The 18,152-nt window shown below is 51.3% G+C and overlaps 1 protein-coding gene across 8 annotated transcripts in view; it reads left to right on the top strand.

Moving 5' to 3' along the window:
- Window positions 1–18,152, top strand: part of EHMT1 (euchromatic histone lysine methyltransferase 1) — a 222,698-nt gene that overhangs the window by 174,488 nt on the left and 30,058 nt on the right. For all 8 annotated transcript variants that reach the window (XM_074394408.1, XM_039461268.2, XM_039461267.2 and 5 more), the window contains 3 exons: window positions 4,602–4,724; window positions 13,438–13,539; window positions 14,326–14,430. In XM_074394408.1, coding sequence (XP_074250509.1) covers window positions 4,602–4,724; window positions 13,438–13,539; window positions 14,326–14,430 — 330 coding nt within the window. The remainder of the gene's footprint in view (window positions 1–4,601; window positions 4,725–13,437; window positions 13,540–14,325; window positions 14,431–18,152) is intronic.

Raw genomic sequence — 18,152 nt, 5'->3', positions numbered from 1 at the left:
CAGCCATGTCTGTCAGGGGTCACCGCCTTGTGCTTTCCTGGCAGCTGACCTAGAGTCCACCCCAGCCTTTTGCCGGCGCTGGGGACGTCAGTGGGTCTGGCTCCCAGGCTCAGGGGCAGGGCTCTGAGTTTCTGTAGCCTCCTGGGTGTCTGAGCTGCCTCCTGCGCCCCGGGCCTTTTCCCCACTGACTTAATCTGTGTTTTCCGACTGTGGAGTTGGGAGCCGTGCCTCCGTCTGCTCCAGCTCCGGGTGCTGCTGCCTTCTCTCCTGTGCTGCCCCTCAGCACCCTGGACCTTGTGCTGTAGGGTCTCATGCCATGTCTGCGGTTTCTGGAGAGCACTGAGCGAGGTGCCACGTGGTCCCATCGAAGTCGCCACGGGCACTCATGTCAGTCTGATCTTCTGTCATCTCTTATTTTAAAAAAAGTTGTAAACTCCTTTACTGTCATCTCCCCAGCGCCCCCACCAAGACACGTAGGGTCCAGTCTTTGTTCCCAAACCCTTTTTCCCAAAAAGATGCTACCTCCTTCCCAGGCTGCTTCTACCCTTAGGAGACAGCTGATGATGGATGGATGCATGGTGGGCTGAGAAGAGGGGACCAAGAAAGGCCATTCTAGGCTCAGCCCCGCCCCTCCAGCCTTACCTCTGAGTGTAGGGGAAACAGAGGCATGACTGACCAGGGCCAGGGTCACGCCCAGCTGGGCCACAACCACATGTGGAATAGTCCAGTAAACACCGTGGACTCCCAGCAAGGCTGCTGCCTGGGGTGCTGCAAGGCTGCTGTGGTCACAGATACCCGCCTGCCCTTGGCTGCCTGTCAACAAGCTGGGGGTGGGAGTGGGAGGGAGGAGCCGCCCCTGCCTCAGGAGCCTCACAGGCTGCACCAGGAGATCAGCCAGCCTGTGGCTGGGGCTGCCAGGTCCCGAGGGCGGCTGACCTGAACATCATAGATGCTTTTGTTGGGTGGCACCCCCTGGAAGAGGGCGTCTAGATCCCAAAGCAGCCCTGGGGGCCCTTGAGTTTCAGGGGCCACCCCCCAGCAGGCAGGGTTGGTTGATGGTGGACACTGGGGACAGGAGGTGGGTGGTGGTGCCAAGGGCATTACCACATTGGGAGTGTAGATAATGCCTTGTGTCCCCCACTGGGCAACACCCCCTGCCCCAGGGAACTGAGGTGCCCTGCAGTTAAGTGGAGAGACCAAGCCCTAGGCTCTGGGGAGATGGTCGAGGGCCCTATGGTTGCCCCCTGGGAAGCCTCCCCCTCCATTCTCATGGGGCCAGGAAGGGGGCAGAGGGGCCACAGAGGCCTATCAGAGGAGGGTAGGGGTGGGATGGGCACTGCCTCCTCCCCACTGCACCCTGTACCTGCCTGGAGGAGCTAGCCGGCTCTGCGGCACCAGCGCTGGCCAGGATACCCCTCCCTGGAGTACCCTAGCAGGGACTTGATGCTGAAGCCCTTGCTGGGCAGTGGTGGGGACAGAGTGGCTGGTAGGGCTGGCCATGCAGCACGCAGTGGGGTCTCAGTGCCTTGGCAAAGGCTTCATGCAGATCCTGTTCTGCCAGTGCCTCAGTTGGGGTGAGGCTCATGTCGGCCCACCAGAGGTGCTCTTGGCTTGGGGCCGGCTTGGGTGGGGCCGCCTGACCTCAGGTGCTCGAGACTGTGCCTGCTGGCCCCTGGGCTCCACCCTGTGCCTACCCCGCTCAAGAAAGCATGGATTAGAGGAAAGGTGGTGGCAGACCGAATCTCCCCTGAAAAAGGGGACACGGCCTGGAGCTGACGGGTGACCTGGGCCAGTTTCTGCCTATAGGAGGGTGCAGCCTGCACCACTGAGACGGTCAGAGCCCAGCAGGTGTAGGGGCCTTGCAGGTTTAGGGCATCTCACATGTGTAGGGGGTCTTGCAGGTGCAGAGGGCCTTGCAGATGTTGGAAGGTTGCAGGTATAAGGGTCTTGCAGTTTAGGGGGACTTGCAGGTGTGTAGGGAGGTTGTAGGTTTAGGGCATCTTGCATGAGTAAGGAGGTTGCAGGTGTGAGGGCCTTGCAGGTGTAGGGAGGTCGCAGGTGTAGGGGTCTTGCAGGTGTAGAGGGCTTTTAGGTATTGGAGGTTACAGGTATAGGGGTATTGCTGAGCTGCAGGTTCTCTCTCCTCACCTCTGGGACTGGGAGAGCGACTGTGCCTCCTGGGCTCCAAGTGGGAGTCGCTGCGGGGCCAGTGCTTGGGAGGCGGACCGCGATGGGTAACGCAGGCAGCGCTGGGCTGTGGGTGAGGCCCTTCCCGCCGATGGCGGGGTGTGCGTGACCCTTGCGGAGGGTGAGCCGCTGGCCGTGGAGCCCCAGGCTGTGCGGGGTTGGTCAGTGCCAGCCGCCCCGCTTGCAGTAAGGGTTTATGGAGAGCGTGGGAGGCGGTTCCGTGGGGTCCAGGATGGAGCTGGATGTGGGGCGGGACCCGTTTCTTGGCGCTGGTAGGTCTGTTTGGAAATGCTGTTGGCACTTCGACTCTTCCTTTTGCTCTGCGCTTCTCTTCCGTCCCAGAGGTTTCTCGGACTTTGTCTCAGTGCCCTGTGTCTTCATTACCCGGGTCCTGGGTGCGAGGTGTGCCTGGGGGGGCTCCGTGCTCCGGGAATGGGTGAGAGGCTCTTGTTTGCGAGGGGCTGCCGAGAGCTGCCCACGCCCTCCTTCCTGGGGAACGACCTCCGTCCTCCCCTAGGCTCCACCGGAGGCTGTCAGCCCCTCCTGCCCTTGCAGACCTGGGTCTCTGCGCTGCCGCCTGCACTGCCGGCCTGGTGCTGGCCCACCCTTCGTTCTTTCACCAGGATTTTTGGGGGCTGAGGGAGGAGCCTCTGCATGCTGCGGGTTCAGGCAGAGCCGCAGCTCCTCTGCACAGCACAGGCCTCGCTTTCTACCTTGTTTTGTGTGTGTGTTGCGTTTGTTTGTTTTTTTTTCAGACTGACTTTCTGTCGCCCAGGCTGGAGTGCAATGGCACGATCTTGGCTCACTGCAACCTCTGCCTCCTGGTCTCAAGCAATCTCCCACCTCAGCCTCCGAGTAGCTGGGGTCACAGGCGTGCGCCACCACACCCGGCTAATTTTTTTTTTTTTTTTTAGTAGAGTTGGGGTTTCACTATATTGGCCAGGGTGTTCTCGAACTCCTGACCTTGTGATCTACCCGCCTCAGCCTCCCAGTGTTGGGATTACAGGTGTGAGCCACCGTGCCTGGCCATTTTGTGTGTGTTTTTAAGCCTACTATGTGTTAAAAATTAGCTGTTGTAGAATTCTGGTGCTACTTTACCTTCAGGTTTGGCTCCGGACCTTGACTTTGAGGTTTGGTTTTTGAAGTCAGCTGTGGGTCCCTGCCCTGCTGTGCACCTCCGGGCCTCAGCCTTTTGACCTCTGACCCTTGCTCTGTGGATCCCGAGTTCTCTTTGGTGAAGCTCAGCTCCTTCTAGTCAGATTCCCCTGAGCCTTTCTCTGCCCCTCTGTTTTGTTTTTGCCTTTTTTTTTGAAACCGAGTTTTGTTCTTGTTGCCTAGACTAGAGTGCAGTGGCACGATCTGGGCTCACTGCAGCCTCTGCTTCCTGGGTTCAAGTAACTCTCCTGTTTCAGCCTCCCCAGTAGCTGGGACTACAGGTGCCTGCCACCCCACCCAGCCAATTTTTGTATTTTTAATTGGCCGGCAGGGGGTGGGGGTGTCACTGTTTTGACCAGGCTGATCTCAAACCCCTGACCTCAAGTGATCCACCTGCCTTGGCCTCTAAACACGCTGGGATTACAGGTGTGAGCCACCACACCTGGCCCCTCTGCCCCTCTTAGCCTTTACGAGTTAGCTTCATTTTCCATATAGAGCATTCTAGGGCTGTTTAAACATTTCTTATTTAGTTGTGTTACTTTTGCTTTTTAATTACTAATAGTAAAACAATACTATTTTCAACCTTTTTTCGTAATGTTCATTTTATAAATGAAATACTAGGTCTTTGTCATCTAAGAAGTTTTTCCTCATGGAAAAAAAGTTTAAACAGCTGATTTGCTTTTTGCACAGAACCAATTTTAAAGTTGGGGCTTCTTAAGTTTCAGACAAAGAAAAATTTACCAATGTGTGCCTGCCAGTTAAGCAGTCTTTGGAGTCTCTCAGTTTATCTGGAGAAATGAAAATAGATACTACTAGAAGTCGGTTTTTTTTTTTTTTTTTTCCCTGTTTATCTTGGCAAGTACTAAAACAGCAAGAGGGCGCTTTGCAGGCCTGGCAGGGTGAGCCGGCACCTCCCTCCTGCCTCCTCTCTGCTGAGGGCCCCCTCCCTCCCCTGCTTTGTCTGCTTTAGAAGGTTGTCACCATCCTCCTCATTTCTAAAGGTGTTGTCACACTCCTGTGCTGCAAAGATTTTTTTATCAAATTACCTTAGAAGTGGAATTAAATCTAGCAAAAATATTGTGCTTAGACTAAAGGTTTGATAGAATAATTTTGTCTTTGAATACATGTTTAGAAAACTCAGACATTGGTCACTGAAATGATGCAGCTATCTTTTTTCGAGGGTGGAAGCCCGTAAGGCATTTCTTCACCAGGCGGTAGCTCCCGTGCCCTCCCATACACCTGACCTGTTGTTTCACTAGGCGGGCGCCAATATCGACACCTGCTCAGAAGACCAGAGGACCCCGTTGATGGAAGCAGCCGAAAACAACCATCTGGAGGCAGTGAAGTACCTCATCAAGGCCGGGGCCCTGGTGGATCCCAAGGTATGTTCACTTGTGAGAATCACCATCCTAGTGTGTGTGTAGATGTTCCTCAGAAAGCTGAGCAAGGGACATCCTTACAGAAACGTCTCCAGGACTTGGTGCCTTCACACACTGACCCATTTGTCCAGAAATAGTTCCTTCACCTCACTTGGTTACCTGATTTATTATTAAAACACACTGGTGAGCACTCACTCTCTACAGAGCGTGACAGCAGACGGATGAGCTAATGGGGGGTTTGCTGTGCAGAAGGTGTTTGCCTTATGGTGTACTCGTCTATCTCTGTCTTCAACCCAGAGCAATTAGGCAAGAAAAAAAGTCAAAGGGGCCAGGTGCAGTGGCTCAGGCCTGTCATTCCAGCACTTTGGGAGGCCGAGGCCAGGGGGTTGACACCATCCTAACACAGTGAAACCCCGTCTCTACTAAAAATACAAAAATTCCCCGGGCGTGGTAGCACGCACCTGTAGTCCCAGCCACTCGGGAGGCTGAGGCAGGGAGAAGCGCTTGAATCCAGGAGGTGGAGTTTGCAGTGAGATGAGATTGTACCCACTGCACTCCAGCCTGAGCAATAGCAAGAGTACATCTCAGGAAAAAAAAAAAAAGAAGTCAAAAGTATTCACATGGGAAAGGAAGAAGTAAAAGTGTCTCTGTTCACAGATGATGTGTTCTTATATGCAGATAACCCTAAAGAAGACACGAAAATATTGCTAGCTAACAAAACTAATTTAACAAGATAGGATAAAAAATTAACACAAAAAATCAGTTGCATTTCTTTTACTTTCAATGAAGTATTCAAAAAAGAAAATAAAACAAGTTTCATTTACAGTAGCATCAAAAAGAATAAAATACGAGTAAATTTAACCAAGAAGCCAAAAGACTCATGTTGAAAACTATCAGGTAAGAAATTAAAGATCTAAGTAAAGAGAAAGACATCGGTGTTCACAGATGAGAAGACTTAATGCAGTGAAAACGCAGCTCCACCAACACAGTCTGCAGAGTCCATGAAGCCCTGACTAAAATCCTAACAGCTTTTTTGTTTTTTTGAGACAGTCTCTGTCACCCGGGCTGGAGTGCAGTGGCGCGATCTCAGCTCACTGCAACTTCCACCTCCCCTGTTCAAGTGATTCTCCTGCCTCAGCCTCTCTTGTAGCTAAGATTACAGGCTTGCACCACCACGCCTGGTTAATTTTTGGTATTTTTAGTAAAGATGGGGTTTCACTATGTTGCCCAGGCTGGTCTTGAACTCCTGACCTCAGGTGATCCACCTGCCTCAGCCTCCCAAAGTGCTGGGATTACAGGCGTGAGCCACCACGCCTGACCCTAACAGCTTTATTTTACAGATATAGAAAAGCTCTAAAGTTTATACAGAATCTTAAGAGACCTGGAGCAGCCAAACAATTTTGAAAAAGAACAGACTTGGAGAACTCATACTTGCCGATTTTAGAACTTACTGTATACAGCCACAGCAGTGAAAGCAGTGTGGGACTTGGGACTGGCATAAAGACAGAAATGGAGACCAGCAGATTAAAGTAAAAAGCCCAGAAATAAACCGTTGCATATACAGTCACTGATTTTTGTCAAGGTTACAAAGACCATTCAGTGGAAAACAGACAATATTTTCAACAAATGGTGCTGAGGCAGTTGGATGCCCACATGCAGAAGCATGAGGTTGGACCCTCACCTCACACCGTATTCAGAAATTAATGGAAAATGCAGGCAGGCGCCATGGCTCAACGCCTGTAATCCCTGCACATTGGGAGCCCGAGGCAGGTGGATCACCTGAGGTCAGGAGTTCAAGACCAGCCTGGCCAACATGGTGAAACCCCATCTCTACTAAAAATACAAAAATTAGCTGGGCATGGTGGTGAGTGCCTGTAATTCCAGCTACTCGGGAGGCTGAGGCAGGAGAATCGCTTGAACCTGGGAGGCAGAGGTTGCAGTGAGCCGAGATCACGCCATGACACTCCAGCCTGGGCAACAAGAGTAAAACTCTGTTTCAAGGAAAAGAGAAAGGAAATGGATGGAAAGGCCCGTACTTAAGTGCTAAAACCAGAAGACTCTTAGAAGAAGACATGGGGGGGGAAGCTTTGTGACATTGGATTTGGCAGTGATTTCTTGGATATGATACCAAAAGCATAATCAAAGAAAGATAAACTTGATTAAAATTTAAAACTTCTGGCCATGGAAAATGATATGCGGCCAGAAAGGCAGCCCCACCTCACCCGTCACAGTGCCCCTCGCCCGTCACAGCGCCCCCTCGCCCGTCACAGTGCCCCCTCGCCCGTCACAGCATCCCTTGCCCGTCACGGTGCCCCCTCGCCCATCACGGTGCCCCTTGCCTGTCACGGTGCCGCCTCACCCGTCACGGCGCCCCCTCGCCCATCACAGTGCCCCTTGCCTGTCACAGCGCAGGTGAGTTGGGAACCTGCCACCAAATCATCTGTAGGCGACCTGCTTCTAGGTTGGGGTTTCACAGTTGACAGAGCATCTCCCTCACTGCAGTCTAGATTGTACATCTCAACAACAGAAGAAAATCAAAAACCCAGTTCAGAAATGGGCAAAGAAAGGGCTTGAATAGCCATCTTTCTAAGGAAGGCCCACAGGGGCCACTTACCACATGAAAAGGTGTCCAGCGTCACCAGCCACCAGGGAGTCCAAATCAGAGCCACGCTGAGATGGCACCTCAGAGGATGTGGCAAAATCGGAACTCTCACGCATTGCTGGTGGAGATGTAAAACGCGGCAGCCATTGTGGAAGCCAGTCTGGTGGTTCCCCAAATCGTTTAGCACAGGATTACAGGATTACCCTGTAGCAATTCCACTCCTGAGTGCATACCACAGAAATGGAAACCAGGAACACAAACAGGTCTTCATACAGCACTCTTCAGAAGAGAAACAACCCAGACGTCTCAGCAGATGAATGCATCGGCACATCTGGTCCATCCGTATGATGGGATGTTACTCAGCCATAGAAAATAATCAGATTCTGACCTAGGAGGAGCCCAGATGGACCTTGAGAACACTGTGTTGAGGGAGAGAATCCACCAGACACAAGAACAAACGCTGTACAATTTGGGCGATGGAAGCATCTAGAGTATCAGGCTCAGAGAGACAGAAAGTAGACTGGAGATAACCTGGGGCCCGGGATGTTACTGCTTAACGATTGCAGAGCTTTGTTTTGGGGGAATGAAAAGTTTTGGAAATAGTCGTGATGGTTGTACAATGTTGTGAATGTGTTGAATGCCACGAAACCGTGTGCTTCAGAATGGCAAATTTTGTTACATATTACCATAACACAAAAGTTAAAATTCTTAGTCTTTTCATTTAATACCTATTTTTTCCAACAAAAAAGTGATCACACTCATAGTAATTCAACTCCTGCCTCATATCACGTTAAACCTTCACTATTTTCTGTTATTAAATATTATTCTGTAAAACATTCCTTAAATGGCTATATTGATTTATGATACAATTTTTTACTTTTAATCAAATTTGTATATTTAATATTTCTTATTTTCAATTTTTATTTTAATTTTTTAATTTTTGTTTTTGAGACCAAGTCTCACTGTGTCGCCGGAGGAGTGCAGTGGCGCAATCTAAGTTCACTGCAACCTCTGCCTCCTGGGTGCAAGCAATTCTCCTGCCTCAGCCTCCCTACCAGTGGGTAGGACTGCAGGGCACGCCGCCACACCCAGCTAATTTTTGTACTTTTAGTAGAGACCGGGTTTCACCATGTCGGCCAGGCTCGTCTTGGTCTCTTGACCTTGTGATCTGCCTGCCTCCACCTCCCAAAGTGCTGGGATTACAGGTGTGAGCCACCACACCCAGCCTTCAATTTTTATTATAAACAATGCTTCAGTAAACATTTGTATAGTTAAATATTTGCACATTTGGCTTCATTAGGACAGATTTCTGGCTGTAGAAGTGTTAGAACAAAATAGATACCAACATTTGGCCAGGTTCAGTGGCTTGCTTCTATAATGCTAATACTTTGGGAGGCTGAGGCAGAAGGATGGCTTGACGTGAGGAGTCTGAGATCAGCTTGGACAACACAGTGAGACCCCATCTCTGTAAGAAATAAAACATTAGCTGGGCATGGTGGCCCTTGCCTGTAGTCATAGCCCCTTGGGAGGCTGAGGTAGGAGCATTGTTTGAACCCAGGAGTTTGAGGCTACAGTGAGTTGATTGGTGCCACTGCACTCCAGCCTGGGTGACAGAGTGAGACCCCCATCTCAAAGAAAAAAAGCTAGAGAAAAGCAGCACGTAACATCTGGACAGACATCATGAAATATTACTGACTTCTCATCTGAAACCACGGAGGCAGGTTTTATTGTGCTGAAAGAAGCAAAGCCAAAAATGTGAACCCAGAATCCTGCATCCAGTAGAAGTATTCTTCAGAGAATGAGGGTGAAATAAGACCCTTAGTTCAGGTATTAAAAAAAAAAAAAAAAAAAAAAAAAAAAGGCAGATAAGTTTGCTTAGAATCCTGAAGCTTCCAAGAGGAAAACAGCCCTTTGGGAATGAAGGAGGAGCACCAGATGGAAGATAGGAAGAGTTTTCTTATTTAAATTTCCTAAAATGTAAGATGTCATTTAAACTAAAACAGTGTCATAAGGTAGAGATTATACATGCTTAGAAGCACCGCAAGTCTGCACTCAATACTGTTGATAGGTCCTTAGAAAATGTGACTTCTTCAAGCAGTGATGCCAGTTCCCAGACTGATTGATGTAAACAAGAGCGAAGTTCTTACACTGTATTTCTGGTCACAGAAACATCAGCAAACTTCTAAATCTAGACCAAAGTATTTCTTTCTTTTCTTTTCTTTTTTTTGAGAGTAGTCTCACTCTGTCACCCAGGCTGTAGTGCAGTGGCGCAATCTCAGCTCACTGCAACCTCCGCCTCCTGGGTTGAATTAATTATCTGCCTCAGCCTCCGGAGTAGCTGGGATTACATGTGCCTGCCTCCACGCTCGGCTAATTTTTGTGTTTTTAGTAGAGATGGAGTTTCACCGTCCTGGCCAGGCTGGTCTTGAACTCCTGACCCCATGATCTGCTCACCTTAGCCTCCCAAAGTGCTTACAGGCTTGAGCCACTGTGCGTGGCCAAGACCAAAGTATTGCTAATATTAAACACTGAAATAATGTGAGCGGTTCGGGCATTTAAGAAAGATTAATACAAACAAATAAGGTAAGTATTTACCCGGTTATTCCAGGTCAGGGTTGTGAGTGAACAGAGCCTATACTGGCAACTCAGGTCCACTGGCAGGAAGCAACCTGGGCCAGGATGCCACCCCATTGCAGGGCATGCACACACGCACACACACACCATCTCAGACTGGGACAGCACAGACACGCCAATTCATCTAACACACTGGTCTTTGGGATGTGAGTGAAATTCAGGTACCCCGAGAAAACCCACACAGACGTGGGGAGGACCTACAGTCTCCACAGACAGTGGCCCCAGCTGGGAATGGTTTTTGTTTGTTTGTTGTTACCTCATCAGTGTTATAACAAAACAACACTGAGTGAAACAATGTTATTTGAAGACCGGCTGTGAAATATCGGATACTAAGTACCCAAAGGAGGACAGTGTGAGAGTGGAATCACACTGCTGTAAAAGTACTTTACTGTAGGAGGTGGTAAACTGTTAATCTAAGAAGACCAGTACAGATGAATATTATAATCCGTGGAGAAAGTACCAAGAAAATAAAACAAATACAGCCTTACAGGAAAAAAGAAGTAGAGGAAGTAAAGTGTAATACTGAAAAATTGTGCAGCTAAAGTGCAGGGGAATAAACCAGATGGGATAAATAGAAAACAGATAGCAGAGTGACGGACCCAGACCTCACCCTGCCAGTAACTACACTGCAGACTCACTCTCTTAAAAGGCCGAAGTTCGTCTGACAGCATAGATGGCGAGAACCAGCTGCGTCCTGCTTCAAACGCAAGACACCAGCCAGGCTGGAGACGCATGCACATGGTGAGCACGAGAATCCAACGGGAGGCAAGTTATGAAGCCTAGAAGGCCACAGGGAGGCCGCCTTGTGAATCCAGCACGGGAAGCATTTCTTAAACAAGACACAAAAAAGATGAAGAAAGTTAAGGGCATTAAAATTTAAGAATTTTTGTTCAACAAAGGTCACAAAGGACACGAACAGGCAGTCTAAAAACTGTGGGAAGATTTCACAACACATGAGCAAAAGATTAATACCCAAAAATAGAACTACAAATAAGATAAAACCACACAGAAAAATGGGCAAAGAACATAAACATTGCATTCCCAGAAGAGGAAATACGTACGTATGACCTAGAAGAAGCAAGTGAAAAACCAGGACTAAGGGACCGTCTTAACAGTCACTGAAATCTGCACAATGTCACGGGTGGAAAAGACTGGCAAGGGCCGTTCGAGGAGCAGCAGGCAGGGTCCTCACTGCTGGAGTGCAGGCACGGGGTCTGTGTCAGGCAGGGTCCTCACTGCTGGGGTGGGCGTGGGGGCTGCAGGCAGGGTCCTTACTGCTGGGGTTTAGGCGTGGAGGCTGCAGGCAGGGTCCTCACTGCTGGGGTGCAGGCGTGGGGGCTGCAGGCAGGGGTCCTCACTGCTGGGGTGTAGGCATGGAGGCTGCAGGTAGGGTCCTCACTGCCGGGGTGCAGGCGTGGGGGCTGCAGGCAGGGTCCTCACTGCTGGGGTGTAGACATGGAGGCTGCAGGCAGGGTCCTCACTGCTGGGATGCAGGCGCGGGGGCTGCAGGCAGGGTCCTCACTGCTGGGATGCAGGCGCGGGGGCTGCAGGCAGTGTCCTCACTGCTGGGGTGCAGGCGCAGGGGCTGCAGGCAGGGTCCTCACTGCTGGGGTGCAGGCGCAGGGGCTGCAGGCAGGGTCCTCACTGCTGGGGTGCAGGCGCAGGGGCTGTAGGCAGGGTCCTCACTGCTGGGGTGCAGGCGTGGAGGCTGCAAGCAGTGTCCTCACTGCTGGGGTGCAGGCAGGGGGCTGTGGCAGGCAGGGTCCTCACTGCTGGGGTGGGCGTGGGGGCTGCAGGCAGGGTCCTCACTGGGGTGCAGGCACGTGGGGGCTGCAGGCGGGGTCCTCACTGTTGGGGTGGGTGTGGGGGCTGCAGGCCGCCCAAGCAGGTCCGTGGTGTGTTTTCAGATGATATACACTGTGATCTAGATAATTTAAAAGAGTGTAAAACCATCATTTATGGATACAGATAGTAAAGATATCAAGAGATTCATGGGAACAAGAAGTAATGAATTCAGGATAGTGATTACCTCTGGGGAGGAGGCAGGAAAAGAAACTAGACAGGCTCTGTGTGGGGTTTCCCTTAGGTAGGCGTGGGCTCCAGTGTCTTGAGCTTTTGTTTATGTGCCTGCAGACCTTACAGCTAGCTGCTGTCACTGAACCCAGTCCCGCTCTTTGCCCAGGGTGCGCAGGGTCTCTGCCAGGTGGATATGCTTCTGTCCTGAATGCTGCGGCAGTCTCCCAGCAGTTGGGGGAATGGTTAGCTGCTTATTCCAGCGATTAAAGACACTTAAAAATTAAGGCAGACCTTTAACAACCACATGTGCTTTTGTAGTCTTAATAATTACAGTTCCGAACACCCGTCGCTTAGGAATTGGGCGTGCAGGCTTTCCTAGAGGAAGGTGAGTATGCTGATTAACACTAGCTGATGAACGTGTTAAACTCCAGGACCGCGGCACTGATCATGGAAATAAGGGGAGGAAGGTCAGGAAGGAACATGGTGACACAGAGACGGGAGCAGGGGAGCAAGCAAACAGCTGAAGGGAGAACGCGGTGGAACGTGTGTGAGCCTGTGCGGAGAGCGCAGGCAGGAAGAGCCCTGTGTAGGACGCGCGGGTGGTGCTGCGGTGCAGGTGGCACTGGCTCCCCGCCTCTCTCGGAGCTTCCTGGGTCTGGGTCTGACCTCCAGCCTTGCATGTCTGTTTTTGCTTTGAGATGTTTGGTCGGTGTGATCTATTTAGTCTCCTTGGGGAAACAGAGCTGAAAGGAAATGAGGTGCTCCCAAGCTAAGCACGGTGGCTCACACCTGTAATCCTAGCACTGTAATCCCCGCTGTGGTGCCTGTGACTCCCAGATCGAGGTGGCACGATCGCTTGGGGCCAGGAGTTCACAAATAGCCTGGGCAGTATAGCAAGACCCTGTCTCTAGGAAAGAAGAACATATTAGCTAGGCATTGCACACCTGTGGTCCCAGCTACTTGGGAGGCTGAGGCATGAGGATCGCTTGAGCCTGCAGTGAGCTGTGATGCACCACTGCACTCCAGCCTGGGTGATACCGCAAGACCCCATCTCAAAAAGGAGAAGAGAAAGATATGCCCAGCAGCAAAGGAAGCAAGAGGCGGGCAGAGCCTGTGGTGTTTTGTGGGTGCTGCGGGGAGGGCCTGGCCCACTTTGTGTTTCTGCTTCTTGCCGTCTATCATTTTAAGTTCCATGGTACACAGACAGCCATTACGGAATCATTCACGCTGTCTTCACTGTGCTGGCGGCCGACCACTCATGGGGCCACCGGGCTGCACACGGCTTGGATCTCGGCTGTTCTCTTGGGAAAAGGCCCCACTGCCTCAGCCTGGGTTTCCTTGTCCTTTTGCTGGATAGTCCCATACCCCCTTGGTGGGCAAGGGTTCTCCTTGATCCTGTACTTAGGGCTGGCACATCAGAATCACAGGTATGGATTCCTTGAGTCAGTAGCATTTCTGTTGCAGGATGCAGAGGGCTCCACGTGTTTGCACCTGGCTGCCAAGAAAGGCCACTACGAAGTGGTCCAGTACCTGCTTTCGAATGGACAGATGGACGTCAACTGCCAGGTACAGCCATCCCTCCCTACGCCCACCTGGCGGACTGGCCAGGGAAAGCCACTGTTCTCCTACAGTTCCTGGTCCCACCCTGTTCTCCACAGTGTTCCCTTCCACACAAAGGGCCAGTCCGGGCCCTCCACGACGTCCTCTTCCAGACACAGAACTGGCTCCAGCCCTCCACAGTGTCCTCTTCCACACACAGCCAGCTACAGCCCTCCACAGTGTCCTTTTCCACACACACAGCCAGTTACAGCCCTCCGCAGTGTCCTCTTCCACACACGGAGCCAGCCCAGGCCCTCCACCCTCCTGTCTGTCTCCTGCCTGCAGTTCCCAGCTGCTGCTCTAATGGGGTTCCTGGCTCTCCTGCGTGGAGCCACCATGGGAGCCTGAAGGAGCAAAACCTGCTACGGCCCAGGCTCCCCTCCAGCCTGGGTGCTGGTGTGCTCCGGGTCTGGTCCCGGGCTTACGAGGTATCGTTAGACTCGTGTGTGCCGTTAGACTGGGTGCACGCAGCTGTGTTGGTGCATCCGCAGTGAGTGCTGCCCGACTGAGAGGGCGCAGGGCCGACAGTGCGGCAGGTGCCCAGTAGGGTGGCCTTTGCCCTGCATTCCTGGAGCTCCCTGGGGCTGTGCCCTGACCAACTGTGGCCTCCAGGAGCTGCACTGCAGGTCTCGAGTGAGACGCTGCGCTCATTCAATCTCCACTCGCTGCGCGGGACCCAGAGGTGCAGGGTCCTCATCCCTCTGGTTGCTGCCGTCTCTGGAGCGATGACAGCCTTGTTCTCTTCCCTGGCAGGATGATGGAGGCTGGACGCCCATGATTTGGGCCACAGAGTACAAGCACGTGGACCTCGTGAAGCTGCTGCTGTCCAAGGGCTCCGACATCAACATCCGGGACAACGTGAGTTCCTCACACCCTCCCCAGGAGCAGCATCCTGGAGGGGTGGGGCCGCCTCCTCTGGAAGGTTCTTTTTTCAAAAGCAGAACCCTAGCGCCCAGTGGCGCTGTTGACCTCTTCCTGTCGGCAGCATTGCCCAGTGTGTGCCATGGTGGTCGTGTGCTGGATGCGGATGGAGGGTGTGAGGTCCCAGCAGAGGCCACCCTCGCGGGATCTGCGGGTCCCACGGGCACCGCGCTGCCCTGCTCTCCCTCCTGCTTTTTCATGGGCCCTGGCCTGGGCCTGAGGCTGCTGACCTCGTGTGGGTGCCACAGCACCTCTGGCTCTCCCATTTTTTTTTTTTTTAGATGGAGTCTCGCTCTGTCACCCAGGCTAAGGGTGCAGTGGCGCATTCTTGACTCACTGCAACCTCTGCCTCCCGGGCTCAAGTGATTCTAATGCTTCCGCCCCCCAGGTAGTGGGGATTGCAGGTGTATGCCACTGTGCCCAGCTAATTTTTGTTTTTTGGTTTTTGAGATAGAGTCTCACTCTGTTGCCCAGGCTGTAATGCAATGGCTTGATCTCAGCTCACTGCAACCTCCACCTCCTGGGTTCAAGGGATTCTCCTGCCTCAGCCTCTCAAGTAGCTGGGATTACAGGTGCCCGCCACCATGCCCGGACAATTTTTGTAGTTTTGTAGAGATGGGATTTCACCATGTTGGTCAGGCTGGTATTGAACTCCTGACCTCAGGTGATCCACCTGCCTCAGTCTCCCAAACGCTGGGATTACAGGCGTGAGCCACCATGCCCGGCCTCTGGCTCTCTCTTTGAAGCAAAGGAAAGGAAAGTGAAGAGTTGATGATACCATTGTTTTCTACGCTGTGACTGAAGATGCTACAGGGATAGCGAGGACGAGGGCTCCTCTGGTTGCCTCCCTCACTGAGGCCGTGGAGCTGTGTCTGCCTTCACAGAGCACTCCAAAAGCCATCAATGCGAAGGCCAGCCGCAAATAAGCTCTTTAAACTGATAATGAGAAAGGAGGTTTGACACGGAATAAGATGATTTCTAAAAGCACACTGTTAAGTATGGAATGTGCTGAAGCCTGGCATCTGAGGAGGGAGGGCTGACGTTGCCTCTCTCAGCCTGAGAGTGGCGTGGGCACGGGCACTTGCCATTCATTATTGGTGGCGGAGTGGGGGAAGGTCTGCGTTTGGAACCCCTTCCTGCATGTGAGCAGATCCTGCCTCCCACCTAGAAACCGAGACCGCTGGCTGTGGGTGCCTACTGCCTTCCTGCAGGCACACAGGCCTCTTCGAGGCAGCTGGTCCTGGGCTACCGTGCCTCCTTCGTGGGCTGCCGCGGCTTCTGCGGCTGTACTGGGGGGTTTCTACCTCATTCCACCGGAGTTCTTTCCTGCTGGGGGTTAGGGCGATGGCATCACAGTGAGAGGAGCCCTGAGTTGGCGGAAGGCTGTGGCAGGTACCGTGGAGGAAGAGAGGAGGGAAGCAAAGGCAGAGAACGAGGCAGAGGCCACCCCCAGGTGGGGCCGCCTTACCCACCGCCCCTGGAGACTGAGTGGTGGGGAAGGTGGCACTGGTGTGGCTGGTCGGCCTCTGTGCCTGGGCAGCTTGTAGCCTGTCCAGGTGTCAGGGCCGTTAGCTCTCCAATGCTGGTGGCTGTTCCCCCAGAATGGAGGAATGGATTAGATTTCAATTCTCTGATTTGTACAACAAAACACTTCATTAATTTAACCCCTTTATTGCTGTATAGTAGGCAAACTGCATATATTCAAAGTACACACTTGGGTGAATTTTCACCCAGAAGCCATTGCAGCTGTCGGAAGGTGAGCCCGATCCCCCCTCATGGCCAGAGGCTCCGCCACACTTCATGGCTGTGCCCAGCCCACCCCGGCCACCCACTGCTGGGCTTTCTGTTGTTGGCTATTGACTGGTCTGCATGTCTTGGTTTTATAGAAGAAGGCTCTCGCCGTGTGTGGCTTTCCCTTGTGTCTTTAAGCCAAGATCCCCCTTTTTGTCACCTGAAGTGCCCATCATGTGCCTGTGTTCGTTTGTTTACCTCTCACCTGGCAGTGGACACTTAGGTGTTTCTGATTTTTGGTTGTTACTGATAGAGATGCTGTGAATACTCATGGCTTAATTTCTCTTTATTAAATTCCTAGTTCATATGATAGGTGTGTGTTTAACATTTTCAGAGACCACCAGTAGCCTGGCATGGTGATACACACCTGTGGTCCCAGCTACTTGGGAGGGTGAGCCCAGGAGGTCAAGGCTGCAGTGAGCTGAGATTGCACCACTGCATCCCAGCCTGGATGACAGAGAGAGACTCTTTCTCAAAAAAAAAAAAAAAAAAAAAAAAAAAAAACAGCTGCCAAACTGCTTTCCAAGTGATTGTACCATCTCTAGTGTACGAGAGTGCGTTCATCCGTTCTCACACTGCTATCAGGATTCAACCTAAGACAGTGTAATTTATAAACTAGAGGTTTAATTGACTGACAGTTCAGCATGACTGGGGGCCCTCAAGAAACTTAACAATTATGGCAGAAGGTGAAGGAGAAGCAAGGCCATCTTACATGGTGGCAGGAGAGAGAGACTGAGGGGGTTGAACCACCCGTTAAAACCAGCTCTGGTGAGAACTCACTCACGGGACCCACCGCCATAATCCAATCAGGTTCCTCCCTTGACATGTAGGGATTACAATTCAAGAAGAGATTTGGGTGGGGACACAGAGCCAACCCATTTCAGAATCCTGGTTCCTCCACATCCTTCTCAACACTTAGTATCGTTAGTCTTTAAATTTTACCCATTTTACTAGGTGTGTAGTGATATCTTGTGGTGGTCTTAGTTTTCAGCCGTTTCATTTTCATTTCTCTAATGACTGTTAATGTTAAGCCCATCCATATATCTTCTTTAATGAAAGGTCTGTTCAAATCTTTTTCTTGTTTATTATTGGGTATTTTTAAAAATTCTGCAGTTTTAAGAGTATGTTCTGGATACAAGTCCTTTAACAGAGGTATGCTTTACAGAGCTGTCTTTGGAAGTACAGAATTTTAAAAGCTTTTATAAAGTTTGGTTTATCAACTTTTATTTATTTATTTATTTATTTTACTGGATCCTGCTTTTGGCATTCTGTTTGAGAAATCATTGCCGGCCGGGCGCGATGGCTCACGCCTGTAATCCCAGCACTTTGGGAGGCTGAGGCAGGTGGATCACGAGGTCAAGAGATCGAGATCATTCTGGTCAACATGGTGAAACCCCATCTCTACTAAAAATACAAAAATTAGCTGGGCATGGTGGCGCGTGCCTGTAGTCCCAGCTACTCGGGAGGCTGAGGCAGGAGAATTGCTTGAACCCAGGAGGCGGAGGTTGTGGTGAGCCAAGATCATGCCATTGCACTCCAGCCTGGGTAACAAGAGCGAAACTCCGTCTCAAAAGAAAAGAAAAGAAATCATTGCCTAATCTGAGAAACCAAAGACATTCTCCCACATTTTCTTATAATGAGTTTTATGGTTTGGGGGTTAACATTTAGGTCTGTGTTTTATTATAGTCAATTTTTGTATATGGTGTGAGGTATGGATTGAACCTCCTTTTCTTTTGTTTTTTTTTGTTGTTGTTGTTTGTTTGTCTGTTCATTTTTAGACGGAGTCTCACTCTGTAGCCAAGCTGTAGTGCAGTGGTGTGACCTCGGCTCACTGCACCCTCTGCCTCCCAGGTTCAAGCGATTCTCCT

Source organism: Saimiri boliviensis, chromosome 2, assembly GCF_048565385.1.
Source record: "Saimiri boliviensis isolate mSaiBol1 chromosome 2, mSaiBol1.pri, whole genome shotgun sequence".
Taxonomy (NCBI): Eukaryota; Metazoa; Chordata; class Mammalia; order Primates; family Cebidae; genus Saimiri; species Saimiri boliviensis.
Note: the sequence above shows the minus strand (reverse complement) of the source record. Positions and strands in the feature narration are given on the sequence as shown.